The 22,678-nt window shown below is 46.4% G+C and overlaps 2 protein-coding genes across 4 annotated transcripts in view; one reads left to right on the top strand and one right to left on the bottom strand.

Annotated features, from left to right (window-relative positions):
- Positions 1-3,923, top strand: part of FCSK (fucose kinase) — a 22,692-nt gene extending 18,769 nt beyond the window's left edge. Inside the window, exons 21-24 of one of the 2 annotated variants that reach the window (XM_081016885.1) lie at positions 516-703; positions 1,363-1,462; positions 2,435-2,658; positions 3,251-3,923. In XM_081016885.1, coding sequence (XP_080873011.1) covers positions 516-703; positions 1,363-1,462; positions 2,435-2,658; positions 3,251-3,337 — 599 coding nt within the window. In that variant the 3' untranslated portion in view covers positions 3,338-3,923. Of the gene's footprint in view, positions 1-515; positions 704-1,362; positions 1,463-2,434; positions 2,659-3,250 lie in introns of those variants that run through there. The other variant, XR_013989621.1, reaches the window with a different exon arrangement.
- COG4 (component of oligomeric golgi complex 4) lies at positions 3,579-22,678 on the bottom strand. 2 transcript variants are annotated; one of them, XM_081016892.1, is made up of 19 exons: positions 22,378-22,674; positions 20,530-20,612; positions 20,264-20,378; positions 16,764-16,938; positions 15,961-16,154; positions 15,451-15,556; positions 14,894-15,051; positions 13,750-13,808; positions 12,362-12,495; positions 11,341-11,459; positions 10,335-10,501; positions 9,428-9,593; positions 8,765-8,827; positions 7,937-8,053; positions 7,110-7,202; positions 6,255-6,338; positions 5,960-6,061; positions 5,176-5,304; positions 3,579-4,349 (listed from the first exon to the last, which is right to left on the bottom strand). In XM_081016892.1, the coding sequence occupies exons 1-19, from the start codon at positions 22,537-22,539 to the stop codon at positions 4,215-4,217; spliced, it is 2,361 nt and encodes a 786-aa protein (XP_080873018.1). In that variant the 5' UTR covers positions 22,540-22,674; the 3' UTR covers positions 3,579-4,214. The 2 variants fall into 2 exon arrangements, with proteins under 2 accessions (XP_080873018.1, XP_080873019.1); XM_081016893.1 differs by lacking the exons at positions 3,579-4,349; positions 5,176-5,304 and having other exon boundaries at positions 5,982-6,104; positions 22,378-22,678.

Below are 22,678 nucleotides of genomic sequence, written 5' to 3'. Positions count from 1 at the left end.
CTTCTTACTCCTACTTCCTAATATTGTTGAGGATGAGACATCATGGAAAGGTGCTCAATCTGACGGGGAAAATCACTTTTGATTAACCCCTCTCCATGGCACGCTTCCTACTCAAAGGGTGCCCAGGATAGCTTACAACATAGAACGGGATAAAACCAACAGCAAAATACAATAATTAAATGGCCATCATCATTCTGCAGGCCTGGACAAATAAAAGGACTTCAAGTGATGTTAATAATGTGAATTCTATCCCATGCTTTATCATGTCTGATTATACATTTTTAAACTATAAAAACATGGTGTAATAATTGAAACCGGATTAAACCAAAGCAGGGTCCTTTTGTCCTTTCCCACATCAGCAATTTTACTGCTTCAGAAAGGAAGAGGGTTCCCAACTATAGATAAGTCTTCTCTCCATTGGATCAGAGACCCCTCCTGCCTCCCACAAGGGATTCACCTGGCAACTGGTAAACAAGCAGGATCTCTTCCTCAACACTTGTTCTTGTTCCTTGCAGGTGGAGGTTGGCAGGACCAAGTGGGTGGGCTGGTGCCAGGCCTCAAGATTGGGCGTTCAAAGCCTCAGCTGCCACTAAAGGTAGAAGTGGAGCAAATCACCGTCCCGGAGGGCTTCATACACACCCTGAATGAGCACCTGCTCCTGCTGTACACAGGCAAGACCCGCCTGGCCCGCAACCTGCTCCAGGTACGGAAGGTGCTTGGAGGTGCCAGTTGTGGCCTGAGGTCCACAGCTCTGACGTACCTTAGAGCAGAGAATTGTACCTGTCCTACAACAGGTGTACCTTTCTCCCTGTGCTGTTGGCATGATGCATTTCACCCTTGAGTTTTGGTCTACACAGGTAGGATGACTCACCTGGTAGGGTTGCATGTATTCTTATTAATAGTTTTCTTATTGTTTTATTACCCCCCCCCCTTTCACCCTAAGGTCCTAGGGTCATGTAAAATGCAATTTATTTTATTATTTCAATTATATCCCACCTTTTCCTCCAAGGAGCTTGAGGTGGCCTACAGGGTTCTCTCCCTCCTCAATTTAATCTCCATTAACAACCCTGTGAAGTAGGTTAGACTGAGGCACTGACTGGCCCCCAAGGTCACTCAGTGAGTTTCATGGTCATGTGGGGATTTGAACCCTGGTCTCCCAGGTTCTAGTCCAGCGTTCTAACCAATGACACCAGGATGGCTCTCAATTAAAACACAATGTTAAAAAGAGTATTTTTACACTGGCACTTTCCCCAAGGTGCAGGAGGGTGGTTGTAGAGGGGGAATTTGCTAAGCCTTTCTTCCTCTAAGCACTCTTGAGCATCAGGAACGGAGGCAATTTTTAATTGCTTCCTTTTCTTTCAGGATGTTCTAAGGAACTGGTATGCCCGGCTACCCACCATTGTGCAGAATGCCAGCGCACTGGTGAACAATGCAGAGGAGTGTGCCCAGGCCCTTCGGCAAGGTACTGCAGTTTGTTCCTTGGGCATCTGTACAGCTCATTACCCAGGGCAGAGGCTACAGTGCCTCTGCTCAAAACTCCTTGCGCAGAAACCATCTCCTATGTTGAACAGGCTCTCATTTTGCAGGAGCTACTAGGATAGTTGTGTGCGTATGTGTGCTTCAGAGCAATTACCCCAGGCAACAACCAATGGGAGTAGGAGGGGGGCATCTTTTAAGATGTCATAATGGACTTTAAAGGTAAAGGTAAAGGTACCCCTGACCATCAGGTCCAGTCGTGACTGACTCTGGGGTTGCGCACTCATCTCGCTTTATTGGCCAAAGGAGCCGGCATACAGCTTCCGGGTCACGTGGCCAGCGTGACTAAGCCGCTTCTGGCGAGCCAGAGCAGCACACGGAAACGCTGTTTACCTTCCCGCCGGGGAGGAGTCCCTATTTATCTACTTGCACTTTGCGGTGCTTTCGAACTGCTAGGTTGACAGGAGCTGGGACCGAGCAACGGGAGCTCACCCCGTCGCGGGGATTCGAACCGCCGACCTTCCGATTGGCAAGTCCTAGGCTCCGTGGTTTAACCCACAGCGCTACCCGCGTCCCCATCATGGACTTTAGCCTTCCCCAAATTGCTGTAGCCCAAAACATCTGGAGGGCAAGCCCCATCAGCCCCAGCCAGCACTCACTGGTTTGGGGAAAGCAATTCTATCTAGCTGGATCTTGTAGCACTCTTCTTGCTAGATTGAAAGCAGCAGAGAAGCAGCAGGGAAGAGCAGCCAGAGCTACTATCTTCCCACTTCTGTGGTGGGCAGCCCAGGTGTCAGATTTCCCCAGAAGGAAGAAGGCTGACATGCACACCATGTGATTGGAGCCAAGAGCACTGTCTGGCTGTATCTGACAGGGAAAGGAGACCTAGCAAATTTGCTCTAAAATGGGCTAATCGTTCAATGCCAGAGTGTCCTGTAACTCCTCCTTCTCACCCCAGGCAACCTGGCTCTCTTGGGCAAGTGTATGAATCATTACTGGCTGCAGAAGAAGAATATGGCCCCTGGGTGTGAGCCTTTGGCTGTCCGGCGCATGATGGAGTTGCTCCAGCCTCATGTTTATGGGCAGAGCATGGCTGGCGCTGGAGGAGGTGGCTTTCTCTATGTCTTAACTAAAGAGCCCAGGAACCAAGAAGCCTTGCAAAGGATCTTGATGGAAACAGAGGTGAGTGGAGCCAGCTCCCAAGTGCCTATCAACTGGTGTCTCCCTGCAGAAATTTCAGCAGGGCACATTTTGCAGGTTTGGGGTCCAGGAGCACACCCTCTCCCAAGGAAATTTGGAGAGGGGAAATTCAGTGATGGGTGGGTACCATGTAGTTGCAGGGAGGGGGAGCCTCACACTTGGTAGCTGAGTTTGGCCCTCCAGGCCTCTCTAACAGGCCCTTGAGATTCTAGCCAGGGTTAGGCCACACCCCTTGCCAAGGCTGCACTTCTCACCAACACTGCTTGGCATAATCTTTGAGTGCTTTGGCTGGGCTGTTCAGTTGTGATGATGCCTCTTTGCTTGGGCAGATGGAGACATGTGGCTGTGTGTAGAAACCTAATTTTTCAGAGCTAGAATGTAGCCTCCTGGCCAAAGAGAAGAGTGGCCTCTGCACTGGCCTGTGACCTTCCAGGGCATGTAGCCCTGATGTCAGGTCAGGAGTTGGAGTCGACCCCCCTGTAGTGTTGAAGTTCCACCAGGCTGCAGAACAAAATATTCTGACTTAAATATTTTGTAGTGAAGATTTCACTCACCCTGCATGCCTTCCTTTCAGGGCCTGGGGAATTTCAGCATCCACACTGTGGAGGTGGACACAGCTGGGTTCCAAATACAGCTTCTGGAGGAGGATTGGGAACCATAGGCACTGCAGGGTTTCCTGCCCACATCCTACAGCTGTGCAAGATCTATGGACGAATGACTCAGTGGCTGAATTTGGTTTAGTATTTCTTTGGAAGATTCATGCACTCCTTCACTGCAGATGGGGCGAAAACAGCACCTGCCCCACCCAAGTGAAAAACAATACTTAGTTGTGAATTAGTAGGGCCTGGCAGTCAGATCTGCAGCATTCTTCAGGAAATTACGTGAAGTAATCAATGAAAAACTTTTTTATTTCCTTGCTGATGTAAATCTCCTTTATTTAAATCAACCCACCCTCCACACAGCATATGATGAACACATTAAGGGATCTTAAATGAATTCAGACCATTGATTGGTGGAGCTCAGCACTGTTGACTCTGACTGGAGGCAGCTATCCAGGGTCACAGTCAGGCATCTTGTCTCTGTTTCTAAAGAGCCTTTTCACTGGAGACACCAAGGACAGAATGCAGAATCTACTGGCATAGAAGACATGTCTACATTCCCCAAAGCACCATCTTGTTCCTATGACTTAGTTGATCTGTGGTCTTAGCCCCACTTGCTAACTAAAATTTACAATAATTGCTTGGCAATTTCAGTTGCTATTTAACTTGAATTTGTGTAGAAATGTTTGTGCATTATGATAAAGATGTAGAAACAGGTGAGCTGTACCAACTTGCAGAAAAACGAGAGAAATCTCTGAAGGAGGAACTAAGGTTTTGAAGTTTACCCAACATTACACTGAGGTGGTTGTTCTTTCAGCTTCAGAGATCCCACTGGGAAAGGGACTCGCATTTCCCTCCGGTCTTAAGAACATAGCAAGGCCTTCTTAGAAGAGGGCACCAGTGATCTCCACTAGCAGGAGTAGGTTGTTGCAAAGACAGCTAGAGGCGAAGCCGCTTGATGTCTTCACTGCGAAAATCCATCCGGAGGGCCAGCACTTGACGGACCTCAGCGGGGGTTAAGCGCCATGTCAGTGGGCCTGAGTTTGGCCCCCAGTAATCCAAAATCTCTGCTACCTGAACGGAAGAGGGAAAGCAAAGTGATTCACCAGGCAGAAGAACAGAGTGACAGTCCATCCAAAAAGCAGTTGGGCAGCTTGGAACACAATAGCTGTGCCTGTCCTCAGCAGTGAGACTGATATGTTGCTGGGTTGGATGCTAAGCTCTATGTGGAGGAAGAGAAGCATGTACCCAACATGGGCCCGCAAGTGCTCTCCTCTCTAGCCAGCGTATGACGTGGGAGAATTCCAGCTGCAAGGCTCAACACCACCACCTGAACAGAAGAGACTGAGGCATACTATTTTTAGTCTATGCTATATTTGCTCTAGTCATCAGTTTTCTGAACTTCTAAAGGTGAGACTAAGCAAATCAAGTGAGTCAGCCATCCAGCCCTCTGCTCCTGTCTGTGCATCTGCTCTGCCTGCCTTGCTCTCCTGCTGCTGATTGCCCTTTACCCAGTGGGGGAGGGGAGAGACATTCTGCACTTGTTCAAAGGAGCCTGTTTTGAACGCTGGGAGCCTGGCCAGGCATCTTGGACCCTTTCTATAAAGCCAGGTGGAAGAAGCAGCAGTAGCTTTCATATGCCTGTGCTCTCCACAGTCCTGAGTGGATGGGATGCTGCTAGAGTGAGAAAGCAAGGCCTGTGACTTGCTGTCTACTGCACTGTCTTGTTGCCAGCTGGGAACATTAATAACAATTACTCTGATCCTGACTCAGAGCACAGCAAATCCAAGGAGAGCTGGTGGGTTGTGGTGAGTGGAACAAATGGGTCAGAGCCCACCCTGGAACATACATATCTTGTCATTGCTTCCTGCTCCCTCCCCACTCCCAAAAGCCTGCTCACCCTTTCCAAGTTGAGGATGGTTGCCATCTGGGAGAGCCGGGCAAACTTGTCACGGATGGTCCAGGTGGTCACTGTGGTGAGGTAGGCAATTAGGGAGCGCAGCTCTTTGTCAAACTGCAGCCCACCCAGCTGAAGAAGCCAAAGGAGAGCAATAAAATTCGTTAATTTTATAACGAATGATTTTAGACTGTTGTTTATGCTGTACTTTTGTACTGTTTTATTGTTGTTAGCCGCCCTGAGCCCGGCTTCAGCTGGGGAGGGCGGGATATAAATAAAATTTATTATTATTATTATTATTACAGGGTGATGGAGAACATTCGGTCTCAGGTAATAAAGCCAAACCAAAGTGAAAATAAACAACACTGATAAAGCCCAGATGAGGCATGGCTTGGTGCAGCATAAATGGGCAGGGTCCCAGAAAGAAGGGGGCAGCTGCTTTGCTCTTCTTTTGATTCTGCTGCTGTGGGCTATTTTGAAGGTGAAGCCATAGACTATACCTCAAACCATGGCTTAGTCCACAGCAGCAGGACCAGAAGAGAAGCAAAGCAGATGCAATCTTCTCTCCAGGAATCTGCAATAGTTTAGATTCACATTGCCATGTCTCTTGTCAGCATTTGCTTTGCTTACAAGATTCAGCTTCTCAGACTGAAGCTGCTGCCTTTCACTGTGAGAAACCCAGCTCCAACGAGAGAAGAGCAATGGGTCAAGAATTCTGAGGAGTGGCAAGAAGGGAGCAGTCGGCCTGCTTGCTCTTTGGCCCTTCCTGCTTAAGGTCTCTCCTTACCCTACTGAAAGTAGACTTGAGAACAACCTTCTCCAGTTCAACAGCAATGAGGGTGGTCATCAGGCTGGTCAGGCTGTCGTAGATCACCGGTGACAATCCTGCCTACAGACAGAAAACAAGGGCTGCATCTCACAGGGCAATGTTACTGGAAAACAAATGAGAGGGAAGAGTTGAGGAGGCCACTAATGGCCCCCTCTGTGGTGGTACATCCACTTGCTTGTGATGTATCGTCAGGGCCACAGGCAAGCTGGGTTACAAAAGAGTACATAACACCTGCTCAGGGCCCCAAACACACCTTGAACTCTGCCATCTGCTGCTCCAGATTGAGGATGAATTGCTGGACCCAGGGGTCGTTGGCCTCATAGTCATTGAACTCTTCCTACAATGGGAGAAGGATACAGATTGGGCCTCCCATCATTCCAGCACAAGCCCATGAATTTTTTAAAAGCTTCCCCCCCCCCAATATACCAAAGAAAAAAAAGGAGGGAAACCCATATTAGTTTCAGTTAACAAGAATAATCCATCAAAAAGGATAAGAATAACCTATCGAATTTAATTTAAACATATACATTAAAGCAAGCTATCCATATGCCCAAATAGGTGTTCAAGCAATATTGTAAGATATATATTCAAATGTGAAAAGGGCAGTAAGATCTTCAAACCCCCGAATCTCAGGTGGGCATTTATCCTTCCAACCTCTTTGTAGCTAGAAGGGCTCACAGGATCCCCTTCAACTGCCCTGGCATTTTTAACCAAAGCATCTTAATCAGCACCTGGCAGGTTTCCCTGCAGTGTCACATGCAATTCTTCACTTCCTTTTAAGAGGGTGTTGCTTCAGCAGGCCTGAAGGCTTGAGGATACACCCCCTGAGGATGGATTTTTAAAATACGTATCCTGCCGCTCTCCAAGTGCTTGAGATGGTGCAAGATATAGTAAAAATAACATTGAAGGTTATTTTCTTTAAAACCCACAAGAGTACTTAAAACTAACAGCAGCATAAAAGAGAGCTGTACCAGTCGGTTTTAGCCCAGCCATTCTCTAGCTTACAGTTTTGGTTGTATTTCTCTGGTGGAAAGTAGGAGGAGTTCGTTCCAACAGCCCCTTCTCTGTACCATCTGAGCAGTTCAAATGGGCAGGCGGTAGGACTCACCTCTTCAATGTTATGGGAGACTGACAGGAAGAGGTTGATCCAAGGTTTCACCTGTGGCTTGATAGCTGAGTTAGTGAGCTCATTCAACCCTTCCTGTGGGGAAGCAGGTGGAGAAAAAGAGAAAACCTCTGTCAATCTACTAACATATTAAAAAAACCAGGTACCAGAGAGCTGTTCTTAGTCATTGCTGGCCTATACCAACTTTGCTCAGGAGAGCAGCTCCTGACAAAGGTGCAAATGAAACACGGGACTCCTCTGCCTCCAAAAGACAGAGGGAGATTGCTTGCAGTTGCAGCAACCAAGGAGTGTGATAACACTGGGTAGCAGGCTTATGGCCACAGGTATATATGCCTGAGTCTGAGTGACTCCTGCAGTGGATGAAGGGGTTGCCTCCCAACCATGGAGCCACAGCATGGCCACCTGCAATTTGAAGTGGCAAAGTCCTGGGAAGCCCCAGAGACAAGACACAGGTGCTTAAGGATGGGAAGGGGTGTCACAGCAACCTGTCAGGTACTGGCCTGGTCTTATATTGCTCTAGGTAGGTGCTGCCCCAGGCAGTCCCTCAAAAGGCTTCCCACTCTGTAACATCATAGCCCGTGTTCTGGATTCCACTTTAAGCATCAGCCAAAAAGATGTCTCTCCCTTTACAGTGAAGGTTCTCATGCCTCAGAGGCTGAATGCCTCATGCAGGGCCCAGGCTTGTTGATTTCTGGAAATCAGAGGCAGCCTGCTGAGCAAACCATCACTAGGCAATTTTGTAAGACAGTCCTTGGGATTTATCTGCTGAACGGAGCTAAGAGGCCATGTTCAAACATTGGAAAGCTTACCTGCAACAGATCTCGAAACTTGTTGGACATGGCAGCCATGTCTGAAAGACAGCTGTCAATCTTGGGTTGTGCTTGTTCACCCCCAAACCCCTGGCTAAGCAGTTTGGCACAGTCACTCTGTGTGAAAGCACAAAAGAACCTGAGGCACAGGAAGAGCCTTGTTTGTTACCAGGAGCAAAGGAGAAATATGACTGGTGATTGTGAGAGAGAACATAGTTAAAGAGAAGTCAAAGAAATGGCCTTTGAAGCTAGACTGGCAAGCAGGAAACAGTGGGCTCATACATTAGTGTAAATAAACACAGAAGAATCCTCTGCTCACTAACCCTCAGGAAGAAAACAATTGGGGGAGGGGGCTGGCCTTAGAAATAGGTGGGAAGACACGCTGCCACAACCCCCTGTTTTGTGGGCTCAACACAGTATGCAAAGGGTAACATTTTAAAGGGCAAAGGAAAAAGGCAAGAGCTGAGGTGGGAGAGGACTTCACTGACAGCCTCTACCTCTTCACACCATGCAAACCATCACAGCTAGGGCTAAGCAGGCAGTGGGCAGTTTAAACCCAGTAGCTTATTTTAACAGACATCTTATTGAGAAGTTTTATTAGTCTGATTTAAGTGTGTTTACCACCCTAAACAGCTGGGATGAGCCAGTTAAAAAGTTTAAGAAAATGAATCAATCTAGATAAAAGCTCCCAACTGCAGATTTGAGTCAGGCCAACAGGCAGCCTCCCAAGAGCAAAGAGTGTAGACTAACAACGCTAACAACAGATAAGAGAAAGATGCCCTAAAGACCTTTCTTGGTAATCAGTGGTGGAAGGTCTGCTGACAGTACCTCCAGGGTCTTCTTTAGTGTCATGATGTTTTCACTGCAGATCTCCACATTGTTTAATGTCACCTAAAGAATGGGAGGAGGCAGAGAGGAAAGGGGGATCAGAATCTTGTGAAATTTGCTACTCCTGGGAAGATCCTTGCTGTGGGCACAATTAGGATTGGGCACGAAGAAGGACATAGCCAGATGCTCTCTTGAGACTTGCCACTGCTTGCTTGGCTAGTGGGTTAAGACAACCCACCTGTTTGTTTGGTTGGCTGCCTCCCTCCCTCCCTCTGGACAGAGAATACAGAACACCGTGACCGACCTCACCACTCCCTCTCCATCCTATTCACCTGGATGTAAGTACAACTCTCTTCATTGCAAATACAAAACCTTATTATACTTGACATTCATTCTTGGAGCCCATCACACTGACTTCTACTTGGTGACATCCATCCTTTCTCACCCAGTTGCACTGCTCTGACACCATAGCTTAATCTTCCAGATCCTGGCTAATGCTTTAATAATAATAATAATAATAATAATAATAATAATAATAGAATTTATATACCGCCCTATACACAGAGGTCTCAGGGCGGTTCATAGAAAAGATCACAATGCTTGCTCCTATTCCTTCCCTATGTCTCCCACCTGTATTGCAGGTGTTTAAAGCTGCACACCCACCAGAAAGGACTGCTTGGCCTCATCTGTACTTTCAATGCCTTTGGTGTCAAACTTGCCCTGCTGAAGGCTGCTGTGCATGATGCTCACTGCGCTGGTCACACCTCTCTGGAAGTCCTGGAATGTGGTGGCTGGGAAACCCATCTTGAGTTTGTTGCACAAGACCTCCCTGGAAAGGGCAAGAGAGGAGATGGTAGTTGCCAAGATGTCCTGTGAGATCTGACCGCTTCCAAGTCACTGTCATACCACGCTGGGCAAAGGGGACAAAGGCAGTGAACTCCAAGGATTTCCTTCCTCCCAATTCTTCCAATCATTGCCTGCCACCCTCCTACTCACCACCTTTATTTAGAACCAGCTTCTATTTCAGCTGCTCATCAGCACATGGAAGTGACATACACAGTTCTCAAGAGGGCTTAGATAATAAATATTCTGCTCTCTTGCCCAGGAATATTCACTGCATGCCAATGAAGTGCCCCTAAAGTCACAGCCCTTCTTGTGCGCAATAATGGCCAGGAATCTGGAAGGCTGCAGTATGAAGAAGCCAAGGAATTTTGCATGTAACATTTGCCATTGTGGAACTAGACATGATGTGACCCCTGTGTCAAATTCAGAATTTCACTCTCTGCTCAAAGAAGAAGCTAGCCTGCTCCTCTCTGCTGATCCTCTTGAAGCCTTTCACAAAAAAGAGGCTGGAAGTTGACTACCCTTTCAAAGGGGGAGACAAAAGCTTAGGAATCTTGGAGCAGATACCTACAAGGCAGGTAGGAACCTGCACCTCATGGCGCCATCTGGTGGAGACCAAGGAGGCCAAAAACCTATGTGCTGAAAATCTGTAACCGTAAGTGCTATATTAGGTGAACTGCCTGGACCACTGCAGTCTAGGAGGGCCAAAAAGCTTCACACCACACACCTGAAATCTGACTCCAGCTCCGTGATGGAGTGATTGATCATAGCACAGAGACAGTCAATGCTGGAGCTGGAAAGAGCCCGCCCAATGCACTTCTTCACGATATAGAAGACATCATCCACCATACTGGAGGTCAGCTGACCCTTCTCACATGTGTCCATAGCAACAGCCTGGCAAAGAAATCAACACAACATCAATGACTTCCACAGAACACCTATATTGGTGCAGCTGCACTGGCTACCTGCATGTTTCCTGGCCTAATTCAAAGTGCCTGTTTTCACCTATATGATTCAGGACCTCGCTGGAGTCATTGATCTTCATCTGAGCCATTCTCTGGGTGCACTCTTTGAGGGAGATTCAGAGAGAAGGAACAAGGGAGAGCATGGCTTTTCAGCTCTGGTTCCCAGTCTGTGGAAGGCTGTCCCCAGTGAGGTCTGTCTGGCACGGTCAACAACATCCTTCAGGTGCCAGGTTAAAACTTGTCTCTTCTACCAGGGATATGACCTAGTATGACACCTATTTGATTGCATGCTCTTCTTGCTGATGTTTTTGGTTTTTCTGCTGGACTTGATTACAGGTTAGTGGAAAGGTTTTACTGAAATGTATTGCCTTATATGTTATGTCGTTCAACCTTTAGTAAGTCACTTAGAGTAAGACAAGTAAATAAGGAGGGCCAACAAGACTCTTCACAACCTGCAAAGCCAGCTGATCATGAACTGCTCTGGCAGGCAGGTGCGCCCTCCAGACATGGGCCTTCCAGAATTTGCTGTGCCTGAAGAATAGAGGATATTTTTTAATTTATGAAGAGAATTTCAAAGGGGTCTCAAAACCGTAACAGTCCTTTCTGGTGCTCACACTATAGGCAATTCAGAAATCCCCAACATTACACCCCACAGGAATTTTCAGAGCTCAGTCAATCAGAAGGGCCTCAATCCACTATGATGCACTCAGTACCCTAAGATTCAACTCAATATCCCCCCATCCTGAAAAGGAGGGCAGCTTCCCCTACCTTGTTGACAGTCTCCCTCATGAAATACTCCTCCATGGTAATATAATAGCCAATCAGCTCCTGCATGGCGCAGCTCAGTAAGCAGTTGTTCAGCAGCTTGTCCAGGCACTTCTGATGCTCTGTGGAGTACAAGCAGAGAAGCAGGCCATGGGCTGCAGTAACAGGACACCAGTCCAACTCCTTCTGAGCAACTGCAATTTCCTGCACACAACATTCCCCATCCCTGGTAAGTCACCCACTTTGTATTGCAATCAATAGCCTATTTAGGAGGAAAACAAGAACAGTGGAATGATGCTCACACAAGACTTGGGCCAGGGGGAAAAATGCACTCAGAATGAATTAGGCAGCAGGTTTTTGGAAGGCTTCCTTAGATCCTGAGGCAGGAGTAGGAGCTATGGACTGCAAGCTCTGACTCTTTCCCAATATCAACACCAAGCAGCTTGTAAGCCATTTCCACACCCTCCTTGGTAACCACAGCGCAAGGGAACACAACCTTCTTGGCAGGACTGAAGTTGCAGAGGTGAGGGGGTGGGGTGAGCAATTCCTTAGTCCTGCTCTGTACCTTCCTAAAATGTTAATGCCTCTTGCCTGCCTGGATGGAGGCTTGAGACAGATATGTCTGAGTGTGTGCCTGGAGACATCTTGCGCTGTTTGTTGCATGGCTGGAATTCAGCCAGATGTACAAAGGTGAGAGTCATTGTTACTCTGCCCACTTCCATCCCAACCCTACCCACATTGGCACATGAATCTTGGGAAATCCTGCCTGATCCAGAGCCCACAAAGCATGGCCAAGGAATCCTAATAGTGCAATCTTAACCATACCTACTCAGAAGCAAGTCCAACTGAATTCAATGGGGCTTACTCCCAGTAAGTGGAGTTAGTAATGCAGCATAATTTGTTAACTTATTATTTCTGTTGTGAAATCTTGCCCATTACACAAGTTCATCTGGTAAGCCAAACCAGCCACAAGTTAAAGAGCATCTCAGATTTGGTTTTGTGCAAGGAGCACTTAAGTTTTCACCTTGCTTCACATCCTCTGAAGCCATGGAATCTCCCACCTCAAAGTCGGAGATGATGCGCCTTCTAATGAATCTCAGATACAGCTCACTCCGTGCATTCATCAAGGTAACCTCTGTTAAAATGGGGTCAAGTTCCCTGTGAGAAGAAAAGTGACAGTCAATAGCAGAACCACTGAGAAAGCAGGCATTTCACAACAAGATGAGGTGGTAGAACAAAGTCCTAAGACAGCTCTGGACAGCCAGCAAGCTCATGTTGGAATCCTGAAATTGCCACATGTGAAACAATGCTTCCAGTCAACAAACAAATGTTTGCAGATGTAGAAATGTAGTGCCATGAGCCATTCTGGGACCATAAGGCCGGCTTTGCCATTTCCTGTCATGCCAATGATTTGTGGTTTTTGTTTACCAGTGCTGTGAAAACCTGTTCCTCATAGCAGAGGAACAAGCTTAAGGGGAGGCCTTGCTGTTCCTGCAAGGAAATTTGTTATTAACTGTGCATTTGGGTTTGGCAGGAACAAGAATCCCTAGACACCTCAGTGTAGTCATCAGCTGGGTGGCTAAAACTTGAGCTTAGCAATGACCAGAGACAAACTCATAAGGTAGGTAAAACTTGCCACAGTAGCTCTGGAGAGTGGGTTTTAAACTGGTGCATGTACACACTCTCTCTCTCTCTCTCTCTTCCTTTCCAGAGAGAGATGCAAACCTCTGGCTGCTGCAAATTGCCTTCAATCCTATAAATTCACCCAGCTAATTGAACAATGCAAGCAGAGAAATGTAATACCAGCCAGGCCTGAACCTAGATTGGAACTGGGTCCAGTTAATGGCCAGTCTTCAACAGAGCCAGCAACTGCCACAACCCTCTTGAGTACCTTCCTGAGAAAGCATTAGCAACCAAGTGGTAGTTGTCATAATCATTTGCTCCAGGGTGTAAGTCACCTCATAAGTCCCTGGCCTGCTCATCCTCACCACTTTACATTCTTACCTATTCTAATCCACTCTTCCCCCTTTTCCATTCCAATTTGCAGCTTATATGATCACTCTCTGATGCAAATGGTTCCATCAAACATACAAATACTGTACAACACAATTCCATCTCGTGCAGTCTTCCATTGTGAGACAGGTCAGGGGAGAAAGCAGGTGACCCCCCCTAATCTATGAAAGAGCCCCTGCCTCCTAGTGGACAGATGTCTGGCCCATTGGGTGGTGACAAAGGAGAGCACACTGGATGGCATCACAGAGGGAGAACACACTAGTTTCGTAAGACTGGGCCTGGTCCTTTCCAGGATACCCTTGGACATTTAAGTGCCAGATCAAACCACAATTTCCCACAATGAAAAGAGTTGTGGCTGAAAAGCAGGAAGGAAAGAGGGGGAGATTTTGGCCAGTTTACCTTGGCTCAATCTTCTCCGCAACTGAACTCCTCATCATGCTGTTCTGAACATGCTGAAACTGCAAGCGTAAGAAGTAGAGAGCTGTTAGAAACCTCTTTTCTGCTTGACTCCTAAATTACCAGTCTCCTCCCGCTGGAGCAGTAATAAGGCAACAGGTAGAGGGAAGGAGAGCTAAGGATGACCTCTTCATTCCACACCCAAGGGGAATTTACATAGGGGTTACAGAGAGATCAGAAACAGAAGGATGCTGCTGCAGCTTTTGAAAGAAGCATTAAAAAGAAAAGAAAAAACACACTAATAAGCAAACCCCAGAAGTATTTGCTATGTTGGACAACAGGAGTCTACAGAGAAATCACCACCAAGCCTTAGAGCATGACTCAGTACAGAGAGACAGAGAGAGAGAGAGAGAGAGAGAGACAGGAACAGAAACAGCAACAGTGAGCAAGCTCATTTATTTGCTGGGCCCTGAAGCTCATTGGGTGGCCTTGGACAAGCCAGCTAAACTGACACACAGGAGAGTTGGAAGGCAATGGGTAGCACTGTTACCCATTGGTTTACATGGCACATTGCAGAGTTAATAACTTAGGGACTACAGGAAAAGTCACTCACCTTCTGACATGCCTTGAGTGAGAGGGAAGGGGAGGGTGTGGGCTGTGGCTGCAGAGAGCTGCAAAAATTTGGGGGCACTTTTCTGTGTGGAACCTCAAGACCCTTTAGGCACATCGGTCTGGGTGCACTGGATGGCCACACTCTGCCCCGATTCTGCCCCATTTTGCAGATGGGACCGAAACAGTGACAGCCACCACTGGGATGTTGTAAAAATTGAACCAACAGGGATTGAAGGTATACAGCAGGCAGGACGGGGTGTGTGGGTGAGAGTCACTGGGGCCACTAGTAATTAGAGCATTTGTGTTCCCTAACCAGCCAAGAGACTAGCCTTCTGCACTGGCATGCCACCACCAGTAAGAAAACACAGGTGACCCCAGCAGCAGCCCACAATGTGAGGTCTGCATGTGCTGTCCCCATTGTTACAAGCCACATAAAGGGCTCTCTTGCACCAGCAAACTCAAGAGAAGCCTCATGGAACTGGCTCAAAGTGGGTTCCTCCATGTCTTCCTCAGGCCACACTGGCAAGTCTCTCACCTGTCTGTGATAGGATCTCTGCTGGATAAACTTGTCCACAACCTTTTCTACCTGTCGATCACATTCTGTCTGTAGGTGCTTAATCAGTGTATAAAGCCTGCCTGGTCCATAGTAGGTCTCCACAATGGGCTGGTGGGTCTCCACAATACGGGCAATCCCTAGAAGAAGAAAAAACAGGTGATATGAGACTGTTGTACAGTGCTCCAGAAAAAGCTGCCACCCCATCCTGTGAGGACAAAAGGATCATTCCAAACAGAAGCCCAAGACTTTCCTTCAACACTTCACTGCTTGTGCAATGCTGTCAAGACAGCATCCTGTTTCTAGTAATATGGGGAAGGGCCACAGCTCGGTGGTAGAGCATCTGCTGGGCATGCAGATGCTTCCAGAGTCAGTCCTTAACGGCATCTCCTAGTAGCTCTGGGAACACGCCCCAACTGAAATCATGAAAAGTCCTTGGCGGTCAGTATAGGCAGTACTGAATTAGATGGACCAATGGTTTGACTTAGCATAAGGCAGATATTCTCAATGAGGTATTCTCAATGGTGGCAGGGGGTTACCTTCAAAAAGTAGGGTCAGAGTGTCTGCAAAGATAGCTGCAGCTCTACGGTCACTCATGTCTGTCTTCATCACCAACTGCAGGTTCTCCTCCGCTTTATTTGCAACCTGAAAAGAATGGAGACTTTTAGCCTATGTTATCCCACAGCCTCAGTCAAAACTCATGCAAGGACAATCCTCCTCGAGGAGCCTTTTTTAAAAATTAATATTTTGTTAATCAATCAATCAATCAATCAATCAATCAAATCTTTACAGCAGTCCAAGCTGGTGGCCATCACTTTAACCTGTTGCAGATAGTTCCATAGTTGAATTATGTGTTACGTGATGGATATGAGGCTGCTTGTAACTGTGCACACATCTACTGTGTTCCATCCTTACCCATCTTTTTTCTAAACTAAAAAGTCCCAGTTTCTATATGACTGACCCACTAGAACAGGAGCAATGGCTCAACCCCAAGAAGCTCAGAATGCATCTCAGTTGCAAATGAGCAGCAGCTCTCAAGCTACACTTACCTGTTTGCACAGGTACTCGGAGAATTTACTTAGTCCTTCTTCATGCAAGCCCAGCAGAGGAAATATCTTGAAAAAGCGCTCCACTTGGGGCAGGTCTTCCTGTTTTGTGGCAATGTCAAATTTCTCAGTCACAATCACCTTCAGGCGCTGCTCTGCCTCCTGCAGAAGCTTCAAGTTGGCCTCAATTATGCTGCCTGCCCAGAAAGGAGAGTCTCAATATCATTTCTCTGAAATGGCTCCATACATAAGGAAGGACCTCCCCTCAGAGGTGGGTCACACATCAATATTATCACTTTAAAAAATGCTCCTTTTTGTTCAGACCTTGGAAGGGCACCGTGATTTGCTTCTGCTGGTTATCTTTTTATTTCATCCCTGTTGACATTTAATCTTACTTTTAATTAGGATTTATGATGGTTCTGTATTTATATACTGTTTATTGTGTTTTTAAAACATGCGTCATGCCCTGCCCTGAGACCCTTGTGTGAACCGCTAGGGTGTTATAAATATGTGAAATAAAAAAAGTGGAATGAAAGTAGTAGAAGTTTAGGCAGCATTTGTTCCTAGTGACGAAGTTGGCTTTTGTTCATTTTTACTAGTAACAACAGAAATCATCACAGAAACAGAGAATTGAAAGATGACTCTGGGTGTATTCTGTAAAACCAAATGACACTTAATGTACTTCACAACAATCAGGTGCATCTTTGGCTATTGTTAATATATTAGAATCCACCCCAAATATTGTTTTTACAGTGTAGGGTGGGATATTAGATACAATTAAATAAACCAATAAACATAATGAATACCTTCCCGGCCCTGCCTGCTGAGCTCAATGACAGATTTGTCCAAAGAAAGGTAGCGATGAATATGCGCAGCAGCCTGTTCATAATCTTCATTCCTCAGGGCTGTCTGGACTCCATCCATGCAGAACTTCAAGTCCAGAATGTCATCTGCTCTCTGGATGGCTTGATAGAGGCGATTCTGCCAAGAAGGGCCCCAATTAATTCCCCTCCAAAATTGGCAAGGCAGGAGCAGAAGAGGCTAATGGAGACCACAACAGCTGAGGAAGCTACATATAATGATTTCCCAGCTATGGGTGCTCCGCGCCAATCCCACCAGCCAGATTGCTGCTCTGTGAGCATGCATTCAAGATACGATAAGCAGGGCCCCCAAGATCCAGCACAGCAGGGAAGAGTTCTCCAGGATGCAACTAGCCTGGCCATGATCACACACATTTGTCTCATCAAGGCTGGGCCAAAGCAGCACATGCTGCATCAGGATGTCTTTGAAAAACATTTGGAAACTTAAGCTGAAGTTTTGACTGCGGCAAGCTTTTTTGCAGCTTGCTATTGCTATATCAGGTGTCATGGCTTCCAATGACTTCTTCTAAAGTCCTAAACAGCTTGGAGGCAGACCATCTCTTCCCACAAGGATCCTGCCCATCTATACAGGGGAGGCTCTGCTCCCAGCACCGAAAGGGTGCCTGGTGGGAATGTGGGGGACAACCATTGTCATGGAACTGTATGTGAGGCATTCCATGCCCTGGGAGATGAGATGGTCTCCCTTCCTAACAGTTTTCAGATGCCAAGCAATGACATTTTTGTCCCAGCATGCCTACAATGCACCCTTTCCTTGCCTATCCCTGTGGTAACTAATATATTTGAATACCTTAGACCTTGGCCTGTTGTCTCTTCGCTCTTTCCCCTTTCTGTGATCATAGCCCACTTTAACTCCAGGTTAAAAGATCCCAACATGTCTCTTGATTATGCATATGAAGGGATATGCCCATGTAAATGGAGAATGTGTGGGAACAGTCGTATTTGAAACAAGTGCGTCTGAAACATTTCTGCAACCCTTGACAACTCAAATAAAGACCACATCTCAAAAACAGATGAGTAAAATGGGACAGCCTTGTATTCTTATCTTTTATTTAATTTCTATACTGCCCTACTTATGAAGATCACGCGGTGGTTCACAATATAAAAACACAAAAATACATACCATGATAACAAACCAAAACAATAACTTCCGGGGTGGCGCCATCGGCAATGGCGGACTCCCTCTGATCTGGAGGGACTAGCTCCGCGCGAAACGGGTCTTTTCCGCTACGGCAAAGCGGGGACCCTTTTAAAAATCACAGGCGGATGAAGCCTGTGACCATGGGACTCGGCGGGCACCCTTAGCGCCCCCCCAACCCGCAAAGGAACCCACTAACGGGCTCCGAAACGAAGAGGGGGAAGTGGCGCGGTGCTGAGAGTCAGCTGCTTTTTCCGTGGAGCGAAGCCGCATAGCCGTTGCCGGAGAGCGCTGCCTTTTTCCTGGGACAATTTGGTTTCTAAAATAATCACCCGTGAGTACTTAAATTTCGGACAATTGGACTTTAAATAAGGACTTGCGAGCAGAAAGGAATTGGACTTAAAAATTTACTTCAATTTGGCACTGAAACGGGAAGGTCTAAACAGGAAGTCAGCCTTCCGTTTCTTTGTAGACAGAATAAAGCAAAGACAACGTAAACTAGAGCTCAGAAAATAGCTTCTAAAAGATTAACTTTCATCATTTTAAAATTGTTGAACCCCCCTTCGGAAGCAGGAGAAGAAGGGGGGATCTTTTTCGGACTGTTTAAACCTGCAGAAGTGAGTTTAAAGTAAAGTAACTTTCCACCGCCCTGATCCTGGAGCGGGGTGTCAGGACTGACGTTTGAAGCTCATTGACCAGAGACAACGTTTTTGACAGATAGCTATAAGAAGAGAAACTTTGACTCCATTGTTCCCCTTCGCTTCTTAAAGGAACAAATATTGACAAAATATCTGAAAAAGGAAACTTTTGTTGCTAGACTTGTCTTTAAAAGAAAGAACAAATAGAAGGTTTCCCCCTAGAGGGAGACTGTGAAACTGTAACCAACTCCGGGGAGCTGGCAGCTGTTACAGATTACAATCGTGGGAATAGACATCTGACCTTGCAGGACAATGTATTCAGAAGCTCTGTTGTGTGCTTTCTATAAAACAAATGCCCTACTGGAACAGCTACATGAGAAGACGAATTTGATGGCTGATTCGATTAGAAATTTTGAACAGGCAGTGGGAAATTTTGAACAGGCAGTGGGAAAATATGTGGAGCCCACCCAGGAATTAAATCAGGAGTGTGCCTTGACAGAACAGGCCCAACAGGAACATGAGCTTTCGGATTTGACAAATGAACTTGGAAAAAGCCAGATTTGGAAAGAAAAAGTTTGGTTTGGTTTGGAAATGGGGGGCTGGATAGACCCCCCCTATGCAGGGATGTTTGGACTTTTCAAGTCTGGCAATGGGCCGTGAGATGTCTGGGATTGCGGGGGCTCCTAATTTTGGAGGGATTTTGAAATATGTTCTTAAATACCACATGGAATTTAGTGTGGATTATGGAAAAGGGGCTGATCTGTTGAGAAGGGTCAAAAATATTGTTAAGTTGGAGTTCCCACGAGTGAAACGAGCAGGAGACAAGGGAAAATACAGTTACAAATATGAAGAAGAGCTGCGGAAGGGACATGGAAGAGACTTAAGGGCCTCGGATATAAGGTTACCAGGTTAATGCGCTAAATCGATGGGATAATAAGGACTGACAAAACCCGGGACCAGGAGGAAGGGACGCTGGATGAAGATTGGATTGTTTTTATTTCTTTTTCTACTACTAGGATTGTTTTATAAAATTGATGAATGTTAGGAAAATGTTGGAATGAAATTACTTGGCTTTAGTAAAAATGTTTAAAGAATTATGTAAGAATATTATGGTTATGAGAAGTTGGTAAAAATAAGATTTAAGTTTTAAGTTTCAAGGTTTTTTATAGTAAGATAAGATTAAAATAGCTTAAGGTAATGTAATGACAGAATTTTATGAAATATGGAAAGGATTTGCTGCAACAATTAACAACTAGGATACAAAAAAAGGGAGGAGGAGGAGGTCAAAGAAAGAAGGTAATGACAGTTGAGGATTTGAGAATAATGGATTTGTTTTTAAATGTTTGCGGTGTATTTTTTTTTTCTTTTTTTTCTTTTTGAATTTGTATTGTTGGATGTGGTTTGTGTTTTTCTTTGTTCTTTTATTACTTTGTTTTCTTTTGTAACTTTAAAAAAAATTCTAATAAATATCATTTAAAAAAAAACCAAAACCAAAACAATACTCCCACAATATTATTATTACTGTACAGGTATGAAAGGACCAGTGATGGGGGAGGGAAAGAAAAATTCCTCCTTAAATGTCGACAATCACACACAGCCATGTCATGACAACCCAATTGGACTCAAAGCTCAGTATGGCTTTATCTAGTTACCTTGGCAAGGTCGAGCTGTCGGACTTTGCTGCTGACATTCTCAGCCAGATTGCAGGTGAAAGTGATCATTCCAGCTAGCTGCTTCGCATCGCCTTCAATGAGCTGCAGGTTAGGACTGAAAACAAAGAAACAAGGGAAAGTAGGATGTCTATTTTGGGAAAAACAGCATCCACAAGGGTAATGACAATCGGCCTGACCCTCATCTGGCTCTATTTGTTCCGGCAACGATGCAGCACTGCACATACCGTACTACGACTGCTACTCACCCCATGCGATGAAGGGTAGCCATCTTGCTCTCCATGGAGCTCTGCTGTTCCAGAAGCATCTCCAACTCTTCTTCCACGGCTTTCTGAAAAACAGAAATATAATGCTGCAGGCATAATCAATGCCCAATTTGCAGCATGTCCCTTTCAAGATCAATGGTAACGGCATGACTTAAGAACTCAATGTGACATCAGATCAGAGATTCAAGCAAAAGGTTGCTAATAGGGGTTGGGTACATCACATGCTCTATTCTGCATCAGTTTATCCTTTCCATGAAAGAGGGTATGCTTCCTCTCAAACAACAATGGAGTCCATTACTAGATAAATGGGATATTCATCACTATCATATCCTCCTCCTGGGCTTCCACAGGCAGATACTGCCCTGGAATGATCCATCAAGGCTCTTTTGTCTCCTTGGGTTCAGGACCTTTGCACACATGACCAATATTTGTTGCACATCACTAGCTCTGATTCTACCCAATCATATGGTACAATCCACATTATGCTGGATTTGGGGTCCCCAACATAACGCCCACGGCCACTCCCTGTGGTGCACTCTGAGGACAACTGCACCTGCCCATGCATGCTTAACACTGTGTGGTTCTGCCAAGCAAACTGCAGGCATTCATGTGCCGTACCCTCTTCCCTTTCTTGGCCCAGAGAAATTCCTCTTTGGAAAGGAAGGTGGGGGAGCTGGAGGCTCATGCCTTTCTTTGTCTTGCCGCCTTTTCAGGAAAGAAAAAGGCAGGATCCTGTTACTACTACCTTTAAAGTGATATGGGTGTGTTCCTGGCTGTTTTTATATATATGTTACTTTTACTGGCTTTTATGTTGAGTGGGTTGGAATGTTTTGCCTGTATTTGAGTGGGTGGTGGTGGCAGCAGGCTTAGTGGGACTGTTTTGCCTTCTTTGTGGGGGGTGTTTGGATTGCCTGCGTTTGAGGTTGCATACCTTTTGGCTGTTTGTTTTGGTAGGTTTGCTGATACCTCTTTTGCTTGTTTGGGGGGAGGTTGCCTCCCCTTTGACTTGCTTATGATAGTGTTTTCCCTGTAGTTTAGTTAGGATGAGATATTCTGTGTATCACTAGTTTTTGGGTCTTTGCACACAACACTTTATTAGATTGCCAAATGTGTCCCAGGCCACAAAAGGTTTGGGACTAGAGTACTGATGGTTGTTACCACATCTATCCAGAAACCGAACAGACACTTGCTCAGATGCACCCAGGAATTTTACCTGTGGAATATTTGTGGCCCTATGATATGACATTTTAGGTTTTCATCATTCTACCTTGTTTTAAGTTTTGTGAGGGAGAGTCATGAGCATCTATTTAACCCACCCTTTGCCAACTATGCAGCCCTGACATCATTTGATCACATCTGGTGGGCAACAGGTTGGCGAAAGCTGGTCTCCCATCTTGAAGGAAGGAGAACCTAAGAGGGGTTTGATGGCTCAGGCCAAAGGCAGCCCACAGAGTCCAGCATCCTTTCCTCACCATGGCCAACCAAATGCCCCAAAGGGAAACCCACAAACAGGATATGGGTGCGACAGCAACTCTCCCCTTTGCAATTCCAGAAGCCACTATTCAGAAGCATCGCTGCCTCTGACCATGGAAGCAACACATAGCCATCCTGGATAATAGCCACTGCAAACCTCCTCTTCCTCCACGAATTTGCCCAATACTCTTTTAATGCCCTCTAATTTAGTGTTCACGGGGGCGACACTAATGCCCTCTAATTTAGCGCGGGGGGGGCACCCTCCACAGGAGCGAGGTCCGAAGGGATACCGAGGCAGCCTAGATCCGAAGTGACGGGGGCTGGGAGGGGAGGGAGAGAATATAATCGAAGCCGCACCTCCTCCCCGCACAGGCGGCTGTAGGCGGCCTCCAGCTCCGGCAGGTCAGTGAGCGCCCGGATTTGCTCCATGGATAGCGAGGAGGATGAGGAAACAGAAGGTCCGGAGCCGCTGCCATCGCTCCCTCCTCTCAGGCCTGAACCGGCCGCCGACGCCGCCATTTTGGCCCCACGTCGTTCTAGAGATAAGAAAATTGAAGAGTCGCGCTCGATTAGCCAGGAAATGGCGCTTCAGGGCTCCTGAGGACGCTTTTTTTTTAATGGTACCCCACCTCCCGCCCGGGCCCTAAGCGTAAACTGA

This window comes from Podarcis pityusensis (assembly GCF_964106645.2).
Source record: "Podarcis pityusensis genome assembly, chromosome: 8".
In the NCBI taxonomy this organism is placed as follows: Eukaryota; Metazoa; Chordata; class Lepidosauria; order Squamata; family Lacertidae; genus Podarcis; species Podarcis pityusensis.
The sequence above is the reverse complement of the archived record's forward strand: the minus strand, read 5'-3'. Positions and strand labels throughout refer to the sequence as shown.

Excerpts from the sequence above, each read along its gene's own strand:
- COG4 (XM_081016892.1), bottom strand. The coding sequence starts at position 22,539 with ATGGCGGCGTCGGCGGCCGGTTCAGGCCTGAGAGGAGGGAGCGATGGC. Across the intron at positions 20,379-20,529 it reads GCTACCCTTCATCGCATGGG|TCCTAACCTGCAGCTCATTG; the intron begins GTGAGTAGCAGT and ends CTTTGTTTTCAG. Across the intron at positions 4,350-5,175 it reads CCATCCTCAACTTGGAAAGG|GTAGCAGAGATTTTGGATTA; the intron begins GTGAGCAGGCTT and ends TCTTCCGTTCAG.